Source organism: Eurytemora carolleeae, unplaced genomic scaffold, assembly GCF_000591075.1.
Source record: "Eurytemora carolleeae unplaced genomic scaffold, Eaff_2.0 scaffold1226, whole genome shotgun sequence".
Taxonomy (NCBI): Eukaryota; Metazoa; Arthropoda; class Copepoda; order Calanoida; family Temoridae; genus Eurytemora; species Eurytemora carolleeae.
In genome coordinates, this window is record NW_019397110.1 from 13,668 (window position 1) to 40,278 (window position 26,611).

Consider the following 26,611-nt stretch of genomic DNA (forward strand, 5'->3'; position numbering starts at 1 on the left):
GGCAAAAAATACAAATTTAAAAACTATTTACATATACCTTGCAAAATGGTATCCAATAATTATTGCTTAATGCTTGAAGAACAAATTCAAGAATAAAATGATATTTCCATTTTCTGAAAAATGAAAATCAGAATTTTAAGAATTCCAAATTCGTTCAAACTTTTTCTCACATTTCATCTGAAGAGAAAATCTGTCTGAATACATTCTGATTGGATTTAACTTTATATAAGGAGAAAAGGTAATTATCCATTATATTGAGAGAAAATTAAAATTATAATGATAAATTAAATATATAAAAATATGCAAAGAAAAGTTTGATCAAAACTACAGATTGAAGAGACTATCACGGGCAGTCGAAGTACATTTACATTTCCGAGCCGGGTCAACCTTTCCGGTCCCAGTTTGTACTGTATCGCCCGATTCGGTAAAAAAGCAGACACTCAACAGGACTAGCCGGTGCAACAAGGTTGACGCGGTCAGATGTTAGGTTGAATTTACTTTTACTGAAAGGTCAGGGGTGCGTGATAGGTTTAATTTCAAGTAACCATCCAAGCAATGGTAATGCACGATTCAAAACTGTACACTGAAAAGTTTGTCTGATTAAATAAAAATTGGATAAGACTGTTTATTATCTTGAAAACTGATTATTTTCAATTATGGTTTGTCTGCAAAATCGTATACCGTTGAGAATCAGGCCATGCCATCTTTGCAGAGAGGGCGCCGAGCATCTCTAATCTCTCTAGGTATTAAAATTTTTCCAGTATATTGGGAGTCCGCGGCTTAGTTCTAGGCTGACCGGGGTGTTTGATACAGGCTGACCCAAATCTTCTCATAATAGTAAAGATTCGGCATCAGAAGAAAAATAATTAAACAATCGTCACTCTAATTTTCCAATCTTTACAATATGCTATTGTAAACTTTAGATATTTCAAAACAAGACTTTAGCTAATCATATAGTTATCAAAGTTCTACTACGTCAGGTTGCAAAGATAAATCCATTAGATAATCACCATTACAAATGCATAATATAATTGATGTGCTAAAAGTGATATAGTTTTAAAATGCTAGAATAAGTTCTCAGAGTTTGTGCGGCGCCTTTGAAAATAAAAAAAAAACTTTAAAGCTCTTGAAAACCGAACCAACTTAGAATTGTCCATCAATAAGGAGAACATATCTTTATAAAAATTGAAGGCCAATAAAATTTTTTTTTACGTACAATAACTCATGTCGTATCTATCATGTGAGAATCTCCGATCTGGCCCCGAAGTAAGGTTTTGATTCAGGGCACTATGGAAGGTAAAACAAATTCAGTTTAAAGAGATTGTTCAGATAATAAGGTAATGGGTGGGAGTCACCAATTATTACATTAGGTTCCCCTACACCTTTATCAGGGTTGAAAGTGAAAATAGAAGAATTAGTTATTTTATTCGCAAACATTGAGAAATTTTAAAATTGAATTCTTATTTATCTTATCTGCAACTCGCAAGTGCTCTTAACTTTTTAGTTTTTAATGCAACCTGCTTCTAATATTCGAGTTTCCTGACACTAAATTTTCAGCTAGAAAAATAAAGATATCTACGTCATCGTGATTATTTGCGGGTTCAAAGGGTACAGTTGTGATTCGTATAAGTTATTATTTAGGTGGTGGTTTACTTAAAATTACGTTTACAGTGTACACTCTGCATTCCCTTTGATATAGAATATCGACCTAGCAGTAATTAAGCAGACTAATTTCTTCCATTGGGAATATTACAAATATTGTCACCAGACGCAAACCAAATAATAAAAATAAATTATCCTCCTTCCCCTCTTTTTTCATTTTGAATGTACTTACACCCTACAATATACAATAATACAAGGAAAACATGGTTATAAAGAATTATTTATAAACAGAAACAAACATCTGAAATATTAAAATGCCAATTAGAATGCAAAATAAAATTCTGCAGGAGTTAGCAAGGAATTAAAAAAATTGAGTGAAAAATGAAAAAAGGGACTGTAAAGGAAAAATGAAAGGGGGTATAGGTTGAAACCTAAGAACTTCAGGAGTTCTAAGAGTTCTATCTGATGTTCCTGTCTCAAGAATTTTATATAAAATCTGTGTCAAAATATTATACCAAAAATAAAATATGTAAAATTTCAAACAGATCATATTGGGATAAAGATATAGAATGAGTAATGAAAGGATGAATATAGAATGAATAATGAATGAATAAAGAATATGAAGATATAGGATGAGTATTAAAAGGATGAATATAGGATGGATAATGAATGAATAAAGAATATGAAGATATAGCATGAGCATTGAAAGGATGAATATAGAATGAATAATGAATGAATAAAGAATATGAAGATATAGGATGAGTATTAAAAGGATGAATATAGGATGAATAATGAATGAATAAAGTATATGAAGATATAGGATGAGCATTGAAAGGATGAATATAGAATGAATAATGAAAGGATGAATAATATAAAGATATAGGATGAGTATTGAAAGGATGAATATAGAATGATTAATGAATGAATGAAGAATATGAAGATATAGGATGAGTATTGAAAGGATGAATATAGGATGAATAATGAATGAATAAAGTATATGAAGAAATATGATGAGCATTGAAAGGATGAATATAGAATGAATAATGAAAGGATGAATAATATAAAGATATAGGATGAGTATTGAAAGGATGAATATAGAATGAATAATGGATGAATGAAGAATATGAAGATATAAGATGAGTATTGAAAGGATGAATATAGAATTAATAATGAATGAATGAAGAATATGAAGATATAGGATGAGTATTGAAAGGATGAATATAGGATGAATAATGAATGAATGAAGAATATGAAGATATAGGATGAGTATTGAAAGGATGAATATAGAATAAATAATGAATGAATGAAGAATATAAAGATATAGGATGAGTATTGAAAGGATGAATATAGAATAAATAATGAATGAATGAGGAATATAAAGATATAGGATGAGTATTGAAAGGATGAACATAGAATGAATAATGAATGAATGAAGAATATGAAGAAATAGGATGATTATTGAAAGGATGAATATATAATAAATAATAAATGAATGAAGAATATAAAGATATAGGATGAATATAGGATGAATAATGAATGAAGGTAGAATATGAAGGGATAGGATGAGTATTGAAAGGATGAATATAGGATGAATAATGAATGAATGAAGAATATGAAGATGGAATAATCCTGTTGTTTTTAGATATTTATCTGATAGAAGGGAACCAGACCAATTCCAGGTTTATCCAAAAACATATTGGAAAATAACAACCTTTCAGATAAATAATAATAATCATAAGAATTATAATAATAATAAATGATTTTTTATTTTTTTTTGGTATTGCACCTTGATACGTTGATAAAGTATATTATGAATTAATAAAATTGCGAGAAACAGCGGTGCAAATAGCCAAAAAAAATATTTGAGTACTCACTATACTCATCTTATGTTTGGATTAGAAGACTTAAGTAATATTAATATATGATATACGTCAATAAATATCTTATATAGGTATACATATATAAATATTCATGTGTGGGATCTCCAATATATAATATATATCCATATATAATATATACATGTTTAAATGCATAATACATAATACATATATGTACATATGTAATGTACATATATATACAGTATACATGCATACACACTAGAATATCCTTAGAAGGGAATGATTCATTAGGCGAACAGTTCCGTTTTGTTTCATTTCCATAATTAAAAAAAACCTCGTATCAAGTTAATACCATTTAAGTTTTGAAAATACTAAGTATTTGATTCGTATTTTGGACATAAAAATGATCTGCAAAAATTGTATGAACAAATAGTTTGTTATTATTAATTGTTTAATTCGAATAAAATAAAAAATTGTCCGGTCAAAACTTGAAATTTAAATATTTTACAACGATTTAATTTTCATCCTTCAATCGGTTAGGTTTACGACGACAAACGAAAATCGACTCAAAATTGAGACTTGAGAAGCCAAGGACGTATAGTCAAAAAATGGTGTGGGGGGGGTGGCTTTTTATCTTGATGAGGGGGAGGCCCAGTCCCAGTTGGGCCCAAAAGTCCCCCCCCTCTCCCTCATTGAATTTCCCTTTACTTGAGACAGCCTGTAGTATATATATATCTTTCATGTTCGACAAAAACATCACCAATTACTTTCCAGATCTCTCCTCCAAGTTTTTGTATTTATAACATCTGCTCTCTTCAAGATATATTAGTTTACTCACAAATTCAAGATAAATTAGATCTAAAAGTATAGAAGAGAAAAATTTTACTTCTGCATAATTTCTAATAGCTACTTTCTTTTAAGTGAAAATAAAAACAATGTAGAAAATATATCATCATCTTTTTATACAGATTACAGGGGTTGTCAATAATAGAGGAATAATCCTTCTTCCTTTCAATTTTCAATTGTATTTTTCGTTCAAGGTTTTGTATTTTAACTTTTTCATGATTTGTGTGAAATAAAGCTGATCATTATAAATATGTTCTCAATATCTTTGTCAAATCTTCTTATACCATTAAAAGATATGTTCTTAATATCTTTGTCACATTTTCTATACTATACCATTAAAAGACTGTAAGTAAGGTAGACACCATAAAATCAACACTAAAATCGCTGTATACCCAAAAGTTTTAGGTCGTCTTTAAAGCCTCATTCTTTTATGACTTTTTGTGACTTCAGAAAATATCAGCTTTTATTGAACGAACACAAAATATATCCAACACAATTTTAATGAGACTAGCCTTAGAGGGCGCTTCGCGCCCATCTTCTAAATTAATTGTGAACATGTTCTCTTTGTGTACATCGTAAAACAAAAAAAAATAATTCGCGGATTTTCACAAAAAATTTCGCGGATTTTCAAAATTTTTAAAAATTTAATGACGATTGAATTTTGATGGAGACAAATATTTGAAATTTTGATTTTTCATAAACCTTCCCTTGGGTCCCTAGATGTCCCACAAAAAATTTGGGCCCGATCGGTTCAGCCGTTTTGAAGTTTATTGGATACAAACAGACAGACAAACAGACGAACAAACAAACAGACAAGCCAAATTTATATATATAGATTACAACAATTACATCATTATAACTTTAATTATTGTACAGTGAAACCCTTAATAACGAATACAACGAAAGAATTTATCTAATGTCGTATTCTTCACTTTCTGATAATGGAATGTTGCAGATATTTATTTTTTAATTAAATGATTATATGGAACTCTTTAAAACTGTTCCCGCATATTCATGGCTATTAATTTATTTTCACAAATAATGAAATTTACGTAATAATGTACAACTCATTGAAAAATTGTCAAGACGACATTTGATAAATTCTTCCGATGTATTCGTTATTAAGGGTTTCACTGTACCCAAATAGATTATCAAGTACAACAGGTGGCAACAGAGAAATTGACCAATTATACATGACGTCGCGTGTGTCAAATATAACAAGGAAAACGAAATTTTCTCAAATTAGTTGACATATTTTCCAAGATTAAAAAAAGTGTAAAAACAGAAAATAAAGAACACATAAAATTGCAATTTTTTATTGTAACTGCACTTTATTAAAAAAATATCATTATTATTAAAAATTTTGTCGGACACAAAAACTAAGTTGACACTTGTGACGTAAGAATACAGCTGTACTGAGAGTGTACAAATTCTAAGTTGTATTTACTTGATAATCTATTTGATTGTGCCAAGTTCTTAAGCTTTATTAACAAAGGTGTTCTTGATTACGTTTTTTACTTAAATTAGTAAAACCTTTTAGAATATAGTTAATGACGGCTTAACTCTATATTTCATAATTTTAAAAAAGCATAAATTTTCTCTTTTCTTGTTTTAAAATTCTATAATTTATCATTCGAATCTATAAGACTAGATCAAATGTCGTCTTGTATTTTCTTATTTTTTTAGAGAATGTTGTTTTTATCTGCTTGTTGTGTGTTCATTAGTTTATATGAAACTCTATAAATTTAATTTGGCGAGTCTAGATGTCTGTCTGTCTGTTTTTTAGGACCCTTAAATAACCCCAATCTACCAATTTATAACCTGAAAGTCTACAAAAAATCACCACTTAAAACGAAACATTTAAACTCTAACATTGTTGATACAAAAGGGGCGCGATGCGCCCTAAGGCTAATATTAGTAAAAAATATGATATCTACAAAACAAGAAATGATACTTTTAACAAGTTGCAGAAAAGTTTTACAGAAGTTTACTTTGTAATATATTTTCATCAGTTTACAGGATTTAAAGGAAACAATATCTTTAATATAACTTTACTAACTGATATTATACATTGCAGGCAAGGTAATAAGGCAAGGAAAGTTAATTGAGGTTGCGTATTCTCTGCGTACATATTGAAACCGGTTCTCTTTGGGCGGAGTTTGTAAACTAGATATAGATCCATCAGTTTGCCTCTATAGTATCTGAGGAGGAGGATAAAAGCATTTAACTTTGATAATTTAAAAAAAAAAATGCGAAAATTTCGTGAAAAATAATGCGAAAATTTCGCGAAAATTGTAAAATACCAATTTTAAGAGTTTTCAGAGAAATTACCTGATTTTCGTCGGATTTCATAACTTCATCACTCAGAGACTTCTCACAAATAAAAATACTTAAGCGACCGAGCCTTATTTGACTCTAATGTGACTCGAATAAGAGGTTTATGGTGTAAACTCAATATTGCTGCCCCCCCTGATATTCCATTGTGGAGGGGGGGGCGATGTTTATAACTTTTCTAAATAACTAAATTTGATGAAAAGTTTTAAAAGGTACAATTAAGAGTATTGTAAAAGGACACGACATTTGGTTAACTGTGAAAAGGTGGATATAATTTTCATCTTAAATTATCTTAGCACTTAAAACTAAAAATATCTTCAGGAAAAAGAATAATTTTAAAATTAGAAATAAATCGATAAAACTTATATTGAATCATAATATAATATTTTATCCAATATTTGTTTGGATAGTTTAGAAGAAGTTCTGCTTATTGAGAATTCAACCTACTGCCTGCATATTCAGCTTAGGTAAATCAATTCGAATAATCAAAACATACTTAATAACATGAAATGTACAGGGCGCTTGGATATCATCTTTGATTTCGGATAGAAAATGCAAAGGGTGTATCAAGAAAAGGTTGAGTCTTTAAAGCTTTCAGAAATATTTTCTACCCTGCAGATTTAATTTTATTTATAAAATTAAACTCTGCAATTGATTGTAAATTTTTACGAAAAGTTTGAAGATAAAACCTTAATTTTGAAAATCCTCATAGGAATATCTTTGTGTTAATTGTTAGATTTGTTCACAAAACAAAAGATGTAACGATCAAAAACAATTTGAAAATTGTCGCTAAAGTTCTTTGTTTATTGCAGGACAACATATGAAGCATGTTCTTTGTATTTTGGGACACGCTGTTAAGCACGTTCTATATTTATATTGGAACACGCTGTTAAGCATGGTCCATGTATATTCGGACACCCTGTAAAATATGCTCCATGTATTTTGGGACATCCTGTAAAATATGTTCCATGTATATTGGGACACCCTGTAAAATATGTTCCATGTATTAAGGAACACCCTTTGAAGCATGTTCCATGTATATTGGTAAACCCTTTGAAGCATGTTCTTTGTATATTTGGGGACACGCTGTTAAGCATGTTCTATATTTATATTGGAACACGCTGTTAAGCATAGTCCATGTATATTCGGACACCCTGTAAAATATGTTCCATGTATTTTGGGACACCCTTTGAAGCATGTTCCATGTATATTGGGACACCCTGTGAAGCATGTCCTATATATATTGGAACACGCTGTTAAGCATGTTTAAGCATGTTCCATGTATAATGGGACACCCTATTAAGAATGTTCTATGTATATTGGGCCACTCTGTGTAGTACATCTATCTTTTTAGTGCGTATATAAGATGTTATGGATTGGATGAGAAGGATTATCTAAAGATCAGGTGCAGAACTCTTCTCCTTGCTTTAATCAATTTTAAAATAGGGGATTTTTTCTTCACACCAGGTGGGGAGGAGGGGGGGTTGTTGGGGTGAATAGGCAGCCCTTTTTTTAGTTAGCACTAGGATTTTAGCATTGAAGGTAGGACTCAATTTAATTAGTTTCAATGTAAGTCATTTTTTTGTCGTAAAGTTCATGGAGTTCATGCTTTGTTTAAATAAGAAAATATATTGGATGAATCCATATAACTGATTTTTTATCTGATGCTTTTTTCTAATACAGTGGATGACAAATCGGACCGAAATCCAATGAATTGACTTTCAGAAGCAATGAATACAAAAATGAAATAAACTCCGATTGATTTTTATGTACTGGGTGTTCCACGCAACATGACAGTTGGTAAATAGTTTTGAATGTCGTCTTCCGTTAGATGTATTAGATAGTAAAGGCTTCATGCAGTTAATTTCGTTTAAACAATCTTTTACTCAAATATATTTTACTTTTAAATTAATTTTACGATAACATGAATCCTGCATAAAATTTGTGTTATTGTCTTTGGTATTAAACAACTTAAAAATGATGGAAGAAGACATTCTAAACTATTTAAAAACTGTCATGTTTCGTGGGACACCCTGTAGTAGAAAATGTATTCTTTTTGCATCACTTAACAATAAACATGTTCTTAATTTCTTAATAATATTTATTTAGTAATTTAATTGATGACTATTGCTGGCATGAAGAAAGAAATATGTTTATTATCTGTAATCCTACTCTACCCTTATATCAGGTATCCATCAATAAAGATTTTTTACTTTATTTCAATTGCAATGTCATTTTCATAAACTTGTTCGATTTACTTTTCCCCTGGATGTGCTGCCAACCTGAAAGACCCGGAATTATTTTTTGTCTTCGTTGAAATGCCGCTTCACATTCTATAATTTGAACTACGTTAAAAGTGCAGGACATACACAAGCTGTCGGTGTTATCCTACTGTAGTGTATCCCTGATTTTCATGGAAATAGAGAAGGGGTATAGGGGGCGGAGGCAGAAAATGACTAGACTTTATTATCAAAAGCTATGTACTGAAAGTAAGACATTTTTACAATTTTTTCTTTTTTTTTATCGTATAAAAGAATTGTTACATTTAAGGTGCTCGCCTTTGGATGCACATAGAAATAAACGTTAATCAATCAATCAATTCACCAATAATAAAGAAATGTCAACCAAAACCAGCTCCTTTCAGGGCCCTACAACTTGACAAGTTTACAATAAAGAGATGAAACATCAAACCATTTTTTTTATTTTGAGCAATTTTTTATTTATTTGATTTCTAGACAGCTGTACAGCTATGCTGTTAGCAGCATATCTGATAAGAAAAGGGTAGTCATAGATCCCAATTTTAAATTAATGTCTTTGATGGTGAATTAAGTATTGTTAACATGAACTAAACTTTATTAAGAAAAAGTATTACTCCAATTTGTAAAAAGTATTATATAAAGCTCCCTGAACATTTGCAGCATAAATCTTCTAATAAGGAAAAAAGTTGGAGCTTAAACTACAAGAAAACTCAAAGAAGACCTTTGTTTATTCTGGGTCATTCTGGTATTGACTGTATAGATAAAGATTGTTCACAAAATAATGTCATTGAGGCCCAGAATGAATTTTAAAAAAACTGATGAACAAAAGAGATACAGAAAATTGTTTTAATTTTGATTTGCATCTGCTTTCCAATATTGCTGCTTATCCCAAATACGGTTTCTCTGCTTTGAATAAGAAACATATCTTAGCCTGAGGCCAAATTTAAAGCTATTGAGCGGCGGCTTAAATTTAAACCGCGGCTCAAATATGGTTGGTTCCACTTGAAATTGTATAAAGTTTTTAAAGATTTAAGCCGACGCTCAGTTAAAACCGGTTTTTGGGTGATTTGAGACGCGGCTTAAATTCATTAAATTCGGACACTGGCCGTCTTAAGGACTAGATGGGCGCATATTTATACTGTTTCATTGATGTACATTGTACAATAAGTTTTTTGAGCTAAACGGGTGCACGATTTAGAGTTCAATGAATCATATTCAGTTTCAGAAAATAAACTTTTAGATTCCTGAGTTAATGGTTCTTGTACTGTGTGTACTGTATGGTTGTGTAGCTGTTTGTGCATGCGTGGGAAATCTTCTGGTTGTGTACATTATTATGGCCTCTAGGAGAATGCAGGTTTGTACAATTCTGCAAATATTTGTTTCTTTGTAAAATTTTGCAATAATTAATGCAGTTTTTCATAATTCTAGTTTGGAATTTAAACGGAAAACGAAATACATTTTCTTTCCCTTATTAATTTGAGTTGTTTTTAAAACTGTAAAATCTATTAGAAAAACTAGTAATGATTATTTAACATCTACCTTTGTAGACCGTGACAAACCTCTACATTGGAAATCTAGCAATGGCTGACATTATTCTTGCAATTTTTTGTATTCCTTTCCAGGTAAAAGAAATAGTATTTTTTTTTAAATCTTTGAACTTTTAAAAATAAAATAAAACATTATTTTAACCTGCACTTTGTTATAAATTGATAGCTAGATGTTTATCCTCGCAAAAAATTGGCCTTTCACAGCGACCTGAAACTGAACAAATCAGTATAAAACGGAGTGAAAATGCTTATGTTTGATCATGCACCAACACGTAGAGATTTTGTTATATCTGATATATCTCTGATAATGTAAGGAGTACATTTTAATTAGTTTTAACATTTAAAAATAACAAGATCCTTACTAAAGTTCCTTGAAGGATGACATTTATTTCGCTTTTTACAATTGTTATGTCTGAAATCAGAACTTAATTTTGTAGATATCGTTACTCTTGCATGCTTGATCTCGATAGCCAATTATGGCAATTTTAAATCTGAAGATTAAAGTTTGATCGTCAATTATAGTTATAACGCTGTTGAAAACTGAAATACAACTGAAGTAAGAGTAACCCTGTGGTTAAATGTCGACTTCACAAGCCTCGGTTCAGCCTCTTAAATGTATATACTATGGAGCATGGGTAAAAATTGAACGAAATTAAGTATGAACAAACTACAATGTGCGTATATGTTCGTAATGAATTTCATCATTATCAAGAATTTTTCCATAAGTACGTAGTAAATTTATTTTAGAAAACTTTGAAATACTAAGACGACATTTAAATTTTAGTTTCAGGCTGCGTTGTTACAAAGATGGAATCTACCGGCAGTACTCTGTAAACTCTGTCCTTTTATTCAGATTTTATCGGTAATTTTTAAAATACATTTTCCGTTTTTTGAGTAAGAAAGAAAAGTTTTCGTTTGCAGGGAACCATGAATTTAAGGAAACAGATCTCAACCTTTGTGGGTATCACTGTATCAAGTAATATAATGTACTTGTAGGTAAATGTATCTGTTTGGACCCTGCTTGGAATATGCTTGGATAGATTTAAAGCAATCATTTATCCACTCAGACTCAGACAAACTAAAACTAAAGCTTGGTAATTTTTTGTTTAACAGTGATACTTGTAGAACTTTGCATGATAAAGAAAGACATCATGTTTATAAACAGTATCATGTGTATTTCATGTTGCTATAAAGCAAATAGTTCAACCGTGCGGGTAGCTGTCGTACTTATTCATGGGTATCGCTGAATATTAACAAAATTATATCATTATATATACACTTTATTTTATTACCTTTCCCCATTTTTAAAGAAGTGTTTCGGAAAAGAAAACTAAATGCCGTCAAGAATAAATCCCAATATTAATATGGAAGAAGACTAAATAAAGATTCACACAAGGTTTCTTGTTGTTGCAAATAAGTAAATTTTGCCTATTTCTGCACTTTACAGTTAATTGCTTTATGATTTTTTGACACGTTGGGAGTTTTAACTTTTTTTTCAATTTTTTTTTCAATTTATTTATCTTTTTTTGTTTATTTTAGAGTGGTATTATTCCACGCAATTTTTTTATAAATATTACATTGAAGATTTAATAATTAATAATTTTATAATTTTAGGATAATAATCATAAGTATCTGGGCACTAGGATGCATTTTAGCCGTTCCCTGGGGTATTGTACATAAATATCAACAGGTATATGTACAATAAAATGTAGGCTTATGTACTTCGTTGTACATACACATTTCTGATTCTGATGTGAAACAATAATGGCTAAGATCTTGAGATTTTGAGAAAACACTAAAAAGGTACTGCTGGAGGTGCATCTCAGTCTTACTGATGACATCTTTGTATTAATCTATAAACATGTTTTGTAAACATTTCTCTTGTTTGGGTGTCTGATTGTTTGTTACGTATCTCCCTTGCCTGTACTAAACTGTCTTATTGTGTGCAAGAAACCCTGAATAAATAATTTTTTCATTTCTTGAAATTTTTTTCTAGAAATAACGAATTAGGTCGAAATAACAAAAGAGCAGGAAGCGACGAAATACGCAAAAACCAAGAATTTCTTCAGTATTTGCGCGAAATAACTTTTGCGCATCAATGCGAAGTGATATCAAAATTTCGTGAAATTTTTACTCGAAACGTAAGAAATTCTTTGCGCAAAAAATATTGATTGGAAACCCAACACCAAAAGCAGTAAAGTACATATAAATATAAATAAGATTTTATTCTATGGAATATTTGTCTTTATCTATATATACTATATAGGTAATGGATGAAGTGAATGGTGGATTAAAACCATTCTGTGCTGTTGAATGGACAGTGGATCAAGATGAAATTCATTCATGGCAATCAGATGTTTTTCAGGTTCTTTAAAGGGACTGTAAGCGTAATTATAAATAACCCTCCTATTCCCGATGCATAACGATACCATTGAAACATTAATATGATCAAAAAAGTATTTATTTTTGTGAATTACCCCATTGATTCTTATAAGCAAGAAATGGGCAAGTCTCTTTTTCAGAGAAACCACAGATGAAAAAACAGAGCTGAAAACTTTAGAATGGTGGACATCAAGATTAATGCTTAACTCCTGATTTTATTAAACCCAAGATTATTATAAAACTCATTCGATATCCAAGAAAGAAGTTGAATATTTAACCAATCAGCGTGTCATGTTAAGATGTACTCTTTTGATTTCTGGTGTTGATGGTGCCATATCAATTGAACTAAACATGGATTGAACGAACGTAAGTTTTGGATTAATGTTTATTTAAATAACGTTCAAAATGACAATAGTTTTAAACTTTGTATTTTAATAATGTCATATTAATATGATTTAATTTATATTTGTTTAAATGCTCTAAAAGCCGGCTTGTGAACAGCTGACTATAATTCAATCGGATATTAGTCCAATCGATATAGCATTGTATCTGTAATTGTTATCAAAAGTAACTTTTATACAGTGGAATTATCCAAAAAGAGGATTAAGATGAAAATCAAAAGTGTGTACATTGGATAATCAGATTAAGTGATCGGAATTAAGGATATCTCATTCTAAAGTTTTCAGCTCAGTTAAAATAAACAAAACTTTGCATTTGTAATTCATACTTGATCAGACAAAACTTAAAAGTGTACAATTGTAAATCGGGCATTGTCATCTTGGCATAAAGGGTACTTGAAATTACACTCACAGTCCCTTTAATATACAGGGTGTCCCAATAAACATAGGAATTTAGAGACGACTTAAAAGTCGTCTTTTATTTCTGATATTTAAGGCACGGCAAAGAAAGTATAAAAACGAGACTGTACGTCTTTCGAGCTTTTCTTAAAATGGTCTTGACCTTTTTTAATCTTGTGTCTTAAAAATTGACAAAGATATTAGATATCTAGACAATTTTCATTTATTAAATAAATGCAACTTTATAATATCTCCGTCAGTTTTGAAGATACAAAATGGTAGACCACATTTTTTAAATCTCAAGATCAGGCGTTTTCTATATTCTGTAATGCTGCATTAATTGTGTTCATGAAAAAATGCCGCATGGGTCGAAGACGATATAAAAATCGTCACTTAATTCCCATGTTTATTGGGACATTCTGTATGTGCAATTTGCATGTGTACACCTATAAGTTCAGGCTGAGCACTACTTTAATCCGTTCGTTAACGATATCCCCTTCAAAATTCGTTCGTTCAAATTTGAATAAAAAAACTTCATTTACAAGAACTTTTATACTTCTATCAAAAAAAATATTTTTGTTCTTAAATTCTTACAAATACAAAATCTAGTATAAAGCATAAAGTGATAGAAATTATAATTTTTAAAATAAAACTTCTGTAAAGGAATTGAGTTTTTGCAACAAACTTACATTTTCTAACCCCTATATCTTTGCAACCTGATGGTGTAAACCTTTGATATTTCAAACTTAGACTATTTGATCTAACAGAATTCATAGTTTGAAATATCAAAGGTCTAGGAAAACGGGTTGCTAAATTATAGGAATTAGAAAATCAGAGTTTGTGGCAAAAACTCAATTCCTTTGTAAACAGAATTTACAATTAACAAAAATTTGCTCTATTTGATAACCAGAAATACAGGAAGAAGACATTTAAGCAATACTTAAGTACATGTGATGTTGTTACAAACTAAATTGCTTTACTTAAAGTTATTAAATTACTTATCAAGTGAAATGGATCTGTTTAAACTGCACAATAGCTCTGCTTCTAGTCCTTAAACTATTTAAAGTCATTACTTAAGTTTAAAAGTCGACGTCCTATTCCAATCCAGAGTTTTCTGGTTATTACTGTACCATATTAATAAAAACGTTTTAGATTTTAAATGCCAACAACAGAATTCAGTTAAAAAAATAACAACGAAAATACAAAATCAAATACAGTCATTTACAATAACAAATGAAAGATAGAAATAAAACAATCTTTAAATATGGACATTTTAATTCACATTTTTTAGTCTAACATTATGTGAGTTTCTGATCTAAACATGTCACTGAAATATGAAATATGAAATGTAAGGGATAAAAATGTCTGCGCGAAGGGACTATATCTCAGGAAAAGAATTGTGGATAAAAGGATGAAAAGAATGAAAATATTAAATATAAAGAACATGGTGGATTTGAAGAGGTGTATTGAACCTATCAAAAGCCTATTGGAGAGGAAATATGTTCAATATAAAATAGTTCTTTTCTTCTTCTTCTTCATGTCCAACCAAAACCAGAATTTTATCCTTTTTTTGAAATCGATCAATAGAAATTTTCAGTCTCGTGCTACAATTTTGAGATATTTACCTCACGCACAACCGGTGTACATTTGAATACCAAGCCGGGCCAACCTTTGCGGTTTGGATTGTTCCGCCAATTTACATTTTTAAAAGCGGCAGGCCTGTGTGACCTTGAAGAGACTTTGAATATAATTATTTTTACGTTCCGAGTCGAAAGTTGAAATTTTCTGAATTTGTATGGACGCTACGTTCCTAGGTATGAGTCTTTTTTAACAATTTTCTCCTTAGAGATTAGTAGCAATCACCATTGATAATTTTTCGCCGTAATCTTGTACCCCCTTTCATTTTTGGCGAAAAACAAGGATAATCATCAATGACTCAAAGGGTTCCCTTTGAATCCGTCATGCACTCTGTAAATGGAGGGTCACTTGAAAATACGTTTACAGTCCCTTTAATACCCTGATTTTCTTAGTTTGAATGCACGGCATCAAGAAGGTGCTAAAAAAATGGCTTTAATCAGATCAGTGTCATGTCTTTTAAAAGAATAAAGACTTTTTCATTTAACTTTCAAGAAAATGGTCAGGAGAGGAAAAGAAAAGAAAATACTAAATACTATTACATTACCAACTTTGAACTTAAATCAAATTTAGAGAATGTAATCTCATTGCAGTTTAGAGAATGTAATCTCATTGCAGTTTAGAGAATGTAATCTCATTGCTTTTTTTGCTTTTTGTATTTTAAGGAACTTTTTTGGTATAGACCTGTCACTTAGTGAGCTTATGAAGGCACAGAGAAATTCAGTTATTGCTAAAAACTAAAATTTTCGAATCCCTTTATCTTTGCAACCTAATGTGGCAAAGACTCAATTTTTTTATGATTTTTTTAACTTCAACGTTTAAAAAGCTTTTTTCTGTGTCAAGGGCAAAGAAATCTACTTTTTGACATTACTTTTGTAAAATTATATTTTATATACATAAACCATAATAACAGGCGTGCAATATTTGTCATGGGCGACGGTTTTGAGACAAATAATGGTTTTGAACTTACATCCTCTGTATTTATTTGATAAAATATCCTTCTTGCCAAATGCTTCAGGGTTATTATTATTAGGAACAAAGCTTTGGTTTCTTTCTGTCAAGGAATTAAACCATGATGTATTTATATCTGTAGAGCTGGGTAAAGTTTCCTTAATGAACAGCAGTTGGTAAATATTACTTTTAATAAATGGGAAACCCCAATAAAACGAGTTCACAAACAACATTTTAATGGAAGAACAGACTGATAAATTTTGTATGTTCTTACTGTTAAATGCATGAAATGGAAAAAGACTATTTTTCTCTTGTATAAATTTATTTTTATGTCGTCTTATGTATTCTAGCAAAACTCTTGCATGACCTCACAAATTGACCAGTCGTTAACGGTCAAGGCCGTTATAAATTTATTGGAATAGGATTAGTCATATCTAATGTTAGCGCTGTTAAAAATCTAAATAGTAACACAAACGATAACTTTATTTGACGAACGGAAAAAAATGGGAACTAAGCTGAAAGTTGAGCAAACGGCTGCTTAATGAGTCTGTACTTGATATTTTACCAGCTGTTAGCGAACAAAATGTTCCCAGCTCTATATCAGGGCGATTATTCTTTTGAAGTGTAATGTATTAATTGCTGATATATGAAATTTATATGTACTGATTTTGATTCTTAGGTGTACTGCATTGTACTATCTGTACTTGAGTACTATGCCCCAATACTTGTAAGCTCTATTTGCTATTCCAAGATGGCGCATAAACTATGGATTCATAAAACACCAGGACAGGTCAGTACTTCGTGTAAAAGCTTTCGATATCGACTAAGAACAACGAGCCGTATCAATCCTGATCTGACATAGGAATGATGTGGCTAGGATTCCAATTACTATCACTAAAGCAAGAGGGTAGCAAGGCGAGCCACACCAATCCAACCTGGACTAAGGATTGATGCGGCTCGGACTCATAATCTTACTAAACTACTGAAGGTGCATAAACACATGCTTACACTTGTACTTTTAATTGCACATGTAACGTACCTGCTTAGACTCCTGATTGTTGCGGCTCTAACTCAGGGGGCGGAAACGTCAGGGGGGTGTGTCTGTAGCAAAGAGTGTGTGTAAAGAATACCGAACCGAAGATGTGTGCTGTAGTTATATACAGTGCATAAGAATCTCGGTATTTGTACAGTCTAGGAGAGTACATTTGTTCATTAAGTTTAATATACGTGTAATATATTATTTATACATTTAAGTCAACACTATATGCCAAATTGTCATGCAAAGAATATAATTTGATTAAAGTTTACAATAAACTACTCGTTATTCAAGCTTAATTATAATTGACGACATTGTTCTACAATTTCCTTGACTATAGTCATGTAGTGTGTCTATACCAAAAGGGTGTGTGTAAGGAATACCGAACTCGTCTGCAAAGCAGTGCGACTGGCTTTCTCATGCCAGACCAGCGCTATTTCCTTTCCCCTTATTCCTATTCCCTGCTCTAACTCTTACCTCAACTAAAGTAGATTCTAATGCTGCTTGAAATGCTGCGGCTTGGAATTTTACCCTTACAACCAAAACAACTATCTGTAAGCAACAGAAAGCCGTAAACAGAAAATATTAGGAATAACATATAAAAGAAACTTAATTTTTTTTTAAATTTTAGGCTGATATAAGAAGAGATGACAGAATAAATAAGAACAAGAAAAAGGTAACATTTCTACACATTAGTGTGATCTGAAGGTTTCGTCATAAATTAGTTTATGCAGTGTCTAATTTTTAACCTCTTTTATATATTTTAATTGAGTAATCATATACCTAATTATTATTATTCATTTTTTAATTTCCATTTTTGTATTTGGGTTTTTGTTATGTTGTTGATTGTTGTTGTTTATGTGTTTGTTATGTGTTGTTATTTAGGTTGTCGTTTTGTTTACTATCTTTTGGTGATTTAGTTATCAAGATGTTGGGTGTTGTTGTGTGTAGGTTAATAATGTGTTGGTTGTTGTAGTTGCTGAGTTTGCTATCTGCAGTTGGTATTTAGGTTATCAAGATTTTGGTTGTTTTTGTGTTAAGGTTTTCAATATTTGGTTGTTGTCTTGTTTGGCGTCTTTTCGTGTTTTAGTTATCAAGTTGTTGGTTGATGTTGTGTTTAGGTTAATAAGATGTTGGTTTTTGTAGTTCTTATGTTTGCTATCTTTTGGTGTTTTAGTTATCACGATTTAGGTTGTTGTTGTGTTTAGGTTAATACGATGTTGGTTGTTGTAGTTGTTGTGTTTTCTATCTGTTGGTTTTTAGGTTTTCAATGTGTTGGTTGTTGTTGTTGTTGTTTTGTTTGCTATCTTTTGGTGTTTAGGTTATTAAGATGCTGGTTGTTGTTGTGTTTAGGTTATCAAGATGTTAGTTGTTGTTATTGTTATGTTTCCTATCTGTTTGTGTCTAGGTTACCAAGATGTTGATTGTTGTTGTTGTTGTGTTTCCTTACTGTTTGTATTATGGTTATGAAGATGTTGGTTGTTGTTACTGTTGTGTTTACCATCTGTTGATGTTTAGGTTATCAAAATGTTGGTTGTTGTTGTTGTTGTGTTTCCTTTCTGTTTGTGTTAAGGTTATGAAGATACTGGTTGTTGTTATTGTTGTGTTTGCTATCTGTTGGTGTTTAGGTTATCAAGATGTTGGTTGTTGTTGTTGTTGTGTTTGCTATCTGTTGGTTACCCTGGCAGCTGTATCATGTTGTTGGTATTCTCTACCCAGCTATAAATAGGTTGGACATTTTTTATCTTTGATAAAACCATTTTTCTATTGATTTAGGCCACAATAAAGTTTTTTTTAAACAAATAAACCTTTAGAAATATAAAAATATGAATGAGGAATTTGTGTAAATAAAAATATTTGGAATTTGATTGAAGGTAAAATTGACTTTTATTAAAATTTTAAAATTTTCTCAGACCTCAATTTTTATAGAGATAACTGCAGCTAGACGTGAAATGATTGTCGTCTTCTTTGAGTCTTTTAATTAGAAATATCTCCAAGCATTTTGGGATTTGGTATTTTTCTGAAAATGTGCCCTGAGCTGAAAACTTTAGAATGGGATATCCTTAATCCCGATCTGTTGACTTATATGGAGATTAAATTCATGAGGAAAACAAGCAATATTTAATCTGGAGATTAAGAAAAAGAGTGGATTAAGCATTAATCCTAATATCCACCATTCTAAAGTTTTCAGCTCAGAACATTTAAATTTTTCTTAAAAACTTGTTACTTTGCTACGTTTTGTCTTTTATATTCCAGCAGAAACATTCAAACGAAAGCTTGTGGAAAGAAATGTCTAATCTGTAGTCTTCAAAGCTCTTTGGGAAGCCGCTCAAAATAAAAAATCTAATTAAAGGAAACTTAATGAAGATTACAATCATTTCTCTTAATATTGGTTAACACAGTATTAAATTTCTTTTTGTATTTTCCAGGTATAAATATATAAATGTTGTTTACATCATCTCTCACTGGTTGGCCATGAGTAACTCCTGTTATAATCCGTTCATTTACGCAATTCTCAGTGTAAGTTATTATCATTTAATTGATTTTTAAGTAAACTCTTATTTTTCTTCATACAACTAACTTCACTGTGGTGTTTTAGGAAAAGTTTCAGCGCGAATTCCGCGTCCGACTCTCAAGAATATTTTGTCGAAGTAACGAAGACGACTCAACTGTTCCGCGCACAGACTCAGATCTGGAGCAAACTGACAACTCTGCCAGAACATCACGAGTTTCAAGACATTTTAGTCGTATATTCAGACAACAAACTTAATCAAATTAATAATTATTTATTTTCATGGAAAAAGGAAGATGAGTTGGCATTTTAAATTTTATCAAATAAACAAAATTAAGCACTTAAATATCACTTCTAAAAGTATAAATGGTTAGTTAAAATTACTCTAAAATCTTTTTTAATGAGACAATATTTTTACATTTTTAAATCCTTTTTAGTTCCGCCAGTTTTCTTTCTTTTTATATTTTCATTCTGGGAGCAAACATTGTAATGAAGTTAAAATCCTCGGCTTTCCTCGCTTCCTCGGTAACTGCAATCAGGATTGAGGAGTACTGCAGCGGATTCAATCAGAAACCACGTGGAACATTTCAAATCAAAATGGCTGTTTGTCATAACTCCAATAAAGTAAATTTAATGAAAAACAAAAAGTAGTTGAATATTGGTATACTATATAAGTTGAACCGGTTTCACATCATCCAGACAGAACAAACACTAAGCCGAGAGAATATCAGAAATATATGACGACGACATTTAAACATTTATTTTCTTTATTATTCCTGCGAGGTGGGGTAAGCATTACAGTTAAACTATGCGAGGTGGGGAAACTTTTTTTATTAAGAGCCACTTTTAAGAAAATAAAAATAATTGATTCAGAGAATATAAATAAATAACAAATATTTTAGAACAAAATTTAGTTATAGTTTATAAATTATAACAATTTAAATGCTTAACTCCCTTAGATTTTTGAACTGAAGAATTCTTATATTTTATATATTATATAATATGAAAACAAAAAATGCCAAATATACACATTAAGTAGTTTTTATTGTACTGAAATTTTTTAATATCACAATTTCCTTACCAATCATCATGGAAACATTACATAAATTTTAGATTTTATTGATTCTAATAAATAAAAAATAATAATTTTATCTTACTCTTTGTATCCAATACTGTCAATACGGTTGAACCGATTGGACCCAAATTTTGTGAGACCGCACATGGCCCTAGGGAAGGTTTATGAATGAACAAAATTAAAAAAATTTGCCTCCATTAAAATTTGTTTTCATCAAATTTTTAAAAATTTTGAAAATCCACGAAAATTTTTGTCTAAATCCGCGAACTTTTTTTGTTTTGTTTTACAATGTACACAAAGAGAACATGTTCACAATTAAAATAGAAGATGGGCGCGAAGAATAACACGAAGAATAACAAGAAACTAATTGCATGTTAAATGTATTATAGTACAACTATAATGATGGTAAAAGTAAACAAAACAGAATTTTGTAAACATTTACGTTGTAAAAGGGGTACTGATGTATCTTAATTTACAAATATGTATCCTCTTGGCTTCACTGGACTTATAGAATGTCGTCTTCTAAATATATTCGAGCCTGGTGTTTGTCCAGTCTGGATTATGTGGTTTTTAAAAAAATGAATGAGATATTCATGACTTCTCTTTTAAATATTGTATATTTTTAATTTTTGTAATTCTACAAAAGTCCCTCTTTAAATGGAGGTTCTCTTCAAATTAAAATGTTCACATTGTTCACAATATTCTAAGGCAAAAGCCCAGAGGAGTTTCGCGCAGTCGGCGAAGAATTAAAAGACAGAGAGAGCTTGTTCCACGGCGGCTGCGCGAAACTTCTCTGGGCTTCTGCCTCAAGGTTTTTGTGAACGAGTTTAATCCAAATCTTTAAAACACGACATCTAGTGTCCTATCTGTTATTTTAATTAATCTTTTTCTAAATGTTTTCTTGCCTTCAATCCTACATGAATGGCTAAGCTCTTTTACGCTTTTCAATGGCAGCTGATTTCAATAAACTGATATTCAATAAACTATAGATTCAGACCAAAGGAGTAGTTTTTTTTTTTTTGGGGGGGGGGCTATGAGGACTAGGCCTCGGGCTTTTCTTGGAAAAGGGAAAACAATTATCCCCTCATGGAATGTCAAAATGAACCCCCTGGATAATTTTCTGTATACGTCCCAGAATTTCAGACACTTCATGGTCGTTTTCGGGTTAGACTGTAAACAAAAGTCTTGTTATTAATAAAGTTCTTAACAAAAAAGCTTTGATTAACATTATAAAATCAAACAGGGTTACCCACAAAGTATAAGACCTTGTACAGTAACAAATTTGAAGGAATTTCCTGCAGTGTTCAACTGGTTTCTCTCTTTAACAAACTATGCAAAAAAGACTTTATTTAAGATAAACCGAAAGGAAATATGTTACAATTCTTATCCTTTATGAGTAACCTTATACAAATATTACTTACGTACATTTAAAAAATTCACAACTTTTTCAAACATTCAAAAAAATGCAAAGAGAATATCCAAAAGTTCTATAAAATTTAAAATGTTTTGATATTCTTGTGAACTCTATAGTTCTCCATGGTCAATACCGGCTTAGAGAAAAGTACTTAAAAAGTCTACTGAGTGGCCAGCACAAAGTTTCCTACAGTTCCAACTTTACAGTTTAGACAGAGGAACCTCATTTTATACAAAAAGGAAAATTTCTGATTTTCCAGAATGGAAAATATTTTTTACTAAGCACCCTTCTTTACACATAGTTCAAACCTGGGATTTTCTTATAGAAAAAATTTCAATGTCACATTATCGTAATGATTTTGAACCAAACTTTTTTAACATCCATTTGTATTTTGATATTTACTTTTACGATTATAAGCATTGCTGCCAGCTGGTACAAATTCATTGGTTACAAATATCAATGTACAACTTACAAGGTGTCGACTGTTATAGTGTAGAGTATTGTTGACAATACAATAAATTATATATATATACACGGATACTGATTAGTATAAAGTATTATAAGCGGTACAATACGATAAATATCTATGTACAAGGTGTAAAGTGTAGAGAATTGTTAGTAGTACAATATGATAAATATCTATGCACAAGGTGTAAAGTGTAGAAAATGGTTAGTAGTACAATATAATAAATATCTATGTACAAGGTGTATAGTGTAGAGAATTGTTAGTAGTACAATATAATACATATCTATGTACAAGGTGTAAAGTGTAGAGAATTGTTAGTAGTTCAATACAATAGATATCTATGTACAAGCTGTATAGTGTAGAGAATTGTTTGTAGCACAATGCAATAAATATCTATGTACAAGATGTATAGTGTAGAGAATTGTTTGTAGCACAATACAATAAATATCTATGTACAAGCTGTATAGTGTAGAGAATTGTTTGTAGTACAATACAATAAATATCTATGTACAAGGTGTATAGTGTAGAGAGAATTGACACTTGTTCTGAATTGTTTAGACCCTGCTTTGATGTACAGTTATTATCCCCCAGAGGGTTAAATATTTAGTAATATCCTGTCAGTTAGGTATGGGGAAATACACATAGGGACAGATCTAGCCAGGGGGAATATAAAGATGATGGAAGGAGGGGGGTGGGGTGCACTGTATCAAGAAGATGAGAAGGGATAGAAGTAAAGGAAGGGGGGGGGGCAATGTTTCTAGGATAAAAGAGGGGATTTTAATTAAAGAAAAAATTATCTACAGTGTAACTGGAATCAAAAAGTCGTCTTCCTATTTCAGAGTTTTCTGGTCATCACTGTAGGGTAGTAAAGTTTGAAATGGGAAAGGGAAAAGTAAGTGTAGTAAGGATATAGGGGAAAAAGTAAGTGTTTCATATGGGAATGGGAAAAGTAAGTTAATCTATGGTAGGGAAAAGTAAGTTTATCAAGGGTAGGGGGAAAGTAAGTTAATAAAGAAAAAGAAATAAAATTAAAAGTAATATTATAGGGTCGGAATATAGAGAAATTAAGTTTTTCAAGAGTTGGTAAACAATTAAAGTGTATCAGGAGGGGAAGGGGGGTTAAGTTTATCAAAGGAGGGGATTATGTATATTAAGAGTAGAAGAGAGATAAGAAAATGAATTACGTTATGTAGAAAGATTGATGAAAGATGATATCTAGAGTGTCACAGGTAGACACGTGCTATGAATATATAATAATGTAGAAATGTTTATATAATTTCAAATTGCATAATGTTTATTTCTGAAATGTTTATATAATATTATATATTATATATACAGGATGTGTCAAAATATATATAATTTCTGCTTTATAATATTGGATATATCGGACTCTGTTAGATGTCAGGTAATTTCCCAAAGGATTTTTCCTCAGTGAGAACTTCTCAAAGGCATTTTTCCGAGTGGCAAATTCCCAAATGTGCAATTTTCCAAGCGGCAACTTCCGAAGTATGACCTAACCGCAGCGCTCGCCCCCTCCCTCAGTCTGGTCTATAGCCGCGGCGCTCGGCCTTCATCCTGTGACGCCTCAGAGGGCCCAACCTACACTTTGAGAAATTGCCGCATGGAAATTGCACATCTGGGAAGTTGCCACATGGCAATGACATAAAGATGTTTTACAATAGATGTCTATACACCATAAATCTGCAAGTAACATTTAAAGCGAAACCATAATTTAAATATAGCTTTTTTTCTCTTCTGCAAGCATCGTTGATTAGACCAAAGTTTAAAGGGTACCGGTGTGAACCGAACATAGCATTCTTTAAAATAAAGTTATACTTAAAATCGCGTCTACAGTCCCTTTAGTTGGGGTCAAAGTGGGGTCAATAGTGACACCTTGCTCTGATTACAAGCTGACGGGAAAAAACTTGGTGTTGGTTGGTCCTGATATTATTTTAGATTTAGCACAGCTCATCATATCCTGGTTCTTGGTAGGTAAAATATGTCTTGATATCATTATATTCAAGTTTCAAGCTTTTTATACCAGGCAGACAGGGAGGAGTGGTTTACGGAGTGTACAGATATTGCACCCGGATATAAAGCCATTTTTAAAATATTTTCAAATATAACAGTTTCGATGAATTAATAGCTCAATCATTTAAATATTTCAAAGAATTCATTAACAAAAGAACTTAGTCTTTGTCCCAAACTCAAGTTTCCAAATCCGTTTATCTTTGCCAACCAATCTATAATGAATTCTGTTCGATCAAATAATCTCAGTTAGAAATATCAAAGGTTAACACCACCAGGCTGCAAAGATATATAAATGGTAAAATTTGAGTTTGCGGCAATTTTAAGTTTTATGGAAAGAAGTTTTACTAAGATAGTTTCAAATTAATAACATTATTGTATTCACATAAAAAGGGGGGAGGGCGCCTTACACCCGCCCCCAGTTTTAAGGAGTTATTATAATTGTATATGTGGACCAAGAAGAATACAAAAATGAAGAATTTAGATTTTTGTAAAATTTTATTTCGTTATTTTGTTATTTAGTTAGCGATATTTTTTGTAAATGTTAATACTCCTTAGATGTCCCTATGCAGGGGTAAAATCTCACACCATGATTTCACATTTTTCAATAAACTTTTTAGATTATTAAAATCGAGTTTTAAAAAGTTAAAGATTTAAAAGTTTTAACTTCATCGGAAAGTTTGCCCTGAACTGAGAGTTGCAAAATTTACATATTTTGTCAAATATTATTACAGCAAAACCTTCACCTAGTCCTGATCCCTTATAGATTAACAAAATGACAGCAAAAAAGTTTTTGAATTTTAAATTAAACATAAAACACAAAAATATATATAATCGTACGCTTAAACATAGTTACAACTTTTTCAGAGAAAACTATAGTTTATTTGATTTTGTTTCTAGACCTTACAATCAAATAAGAATTCTGTTCAAAGGATTTGTCTATCCAAAGTTACCTTCAATTTGAAGCGTTAAAAGCCCTATTCACAATGATACTATGAGGGACAATATCATTATTCTCAGATAAAAAAGGGTAACTCATCAATAATAATTAGATAATGGTTTAGGTAATGGTACCGTCGTAAATAGGAGATATATGAAGCTTCACTATTAATTAAGCCGACAGTACCTTTAATCTACATAATAAAATAAGAAATTCGTTTATATGTTCCCTCTGGTCGGCCAAACGGCTGGACCGAATGGGCCGAAATTTGTTGTGGACACTTATGGGTAGCCTGGTGGTGACATGGCTAAAAAAAACATGTTTTTGGAATAATTTTTCAGCAAGTGTTTTATAAAGAAGTTTAAGCATTAATTAGTCTACAGCTAAATATTATCATGCAGAGTTGGGACTTAATATGAAGAATATAATAAAGTTTATAAGTTTATGATTGAAAATTGAAGAATGGTTAATTTTGAAATTAATTAGCTCACGTGGTGAGCTTCTAGACAGCTTATACGCTAACCATCTGTTGAGGACCTGAACCTAAAGAAGTTTCTTAGTTCTTCTGCCAACCACCCCCGGCCCCACTCCCCAGCTGAAAAAAATAAACCTACTGTTATTGACCTATTCCAGGTTTTGTATGGTTAAAATAGTCACGAAAGGTTGCTCTTTTCCATGTCACATTAAATAAGAAATAACAATATTTTGTAAAGTGAATTTTATCTAAAATTATCCGATTAATTTCCTGCTCTCTGGGGGGTTCCCCATCAATCTACCAACTATACATTTTTTTAATTAATTATCTATAATAACGTTTTTTTCCTTATAACAAAATATATATTTTATAAAACATTGATCCCCAAAGTCAAGGATAATTTTTTTCAGTTTATTATACGTTCAGTCGCTTCCCCATGCCTTTTGGCACTGAGAGAGATAGAACTTCTGAAAAA

General features: G+C 31.1%; 1 protein-coding gene across 3 annotated transcripts; it reads left to right on the forward strand.

Moving 5' to 3' along the window:
• The first annotated feature begins 798 nt into the window (after nucleotides 1–798).
• On the forward strand, nucleotides 799–20,992 carry LOC111711930 (RYamide receptor). 3 transcript variants are annotated; one of them, XM_023486412.1, is made up of 17 exons: nucleotides 799–837; nucleotides 1,246–1,296; nucleotides 3,245–3,281; nucleotides 7,031–7,087; nucleotides 7,975–8,025; nucleotides 8,730–8,808; nucleotides 10,119–10,232; nucleotides 10,426–10,500; nucleotides 11,210–11,287; nucleotides 11,422–11,519; nucleotides 12,040–12,115; nucleotides 12,692–12,790; nucleotides 16,870–16,980; nucleotides 17,858–17,902; nucleotides 18,855–18,955; nucleotides 19,656–19,746; nucleotides 19,826–20,992. In XM_023486412.1, the coding sequence occupies exons 2-17, from the start codon at nucleotides 1,290–1,292 to the stop codon at nucleotides 19,994–19,996; spliced, it is 1,290 nt and encodes a 429-aa protein (XP_023342180.1). In that variant the 5' UTR covers nucleotides 799–837; nucleotides 1,246–1,289; the 3' UTR covers nucleotides 19,997–20,992. The 3 variants fall into 3 exon arrangements, with proteins under 3 accessions (XP_023342180.1, XP_023342182.1, XP_023342181.1); XM_023486414.1 differs by having other exon boundaries at nucleotides 11,216–11,287; XM_023486413.1 differs by lacking the exon at nucleotides 799–837 and having other exon boundaries at nucleotides 867–1,296.
• The last annotated feature ends 5,619 nt before the right edge of the window (nucleotides 20,993–26,611 follow it).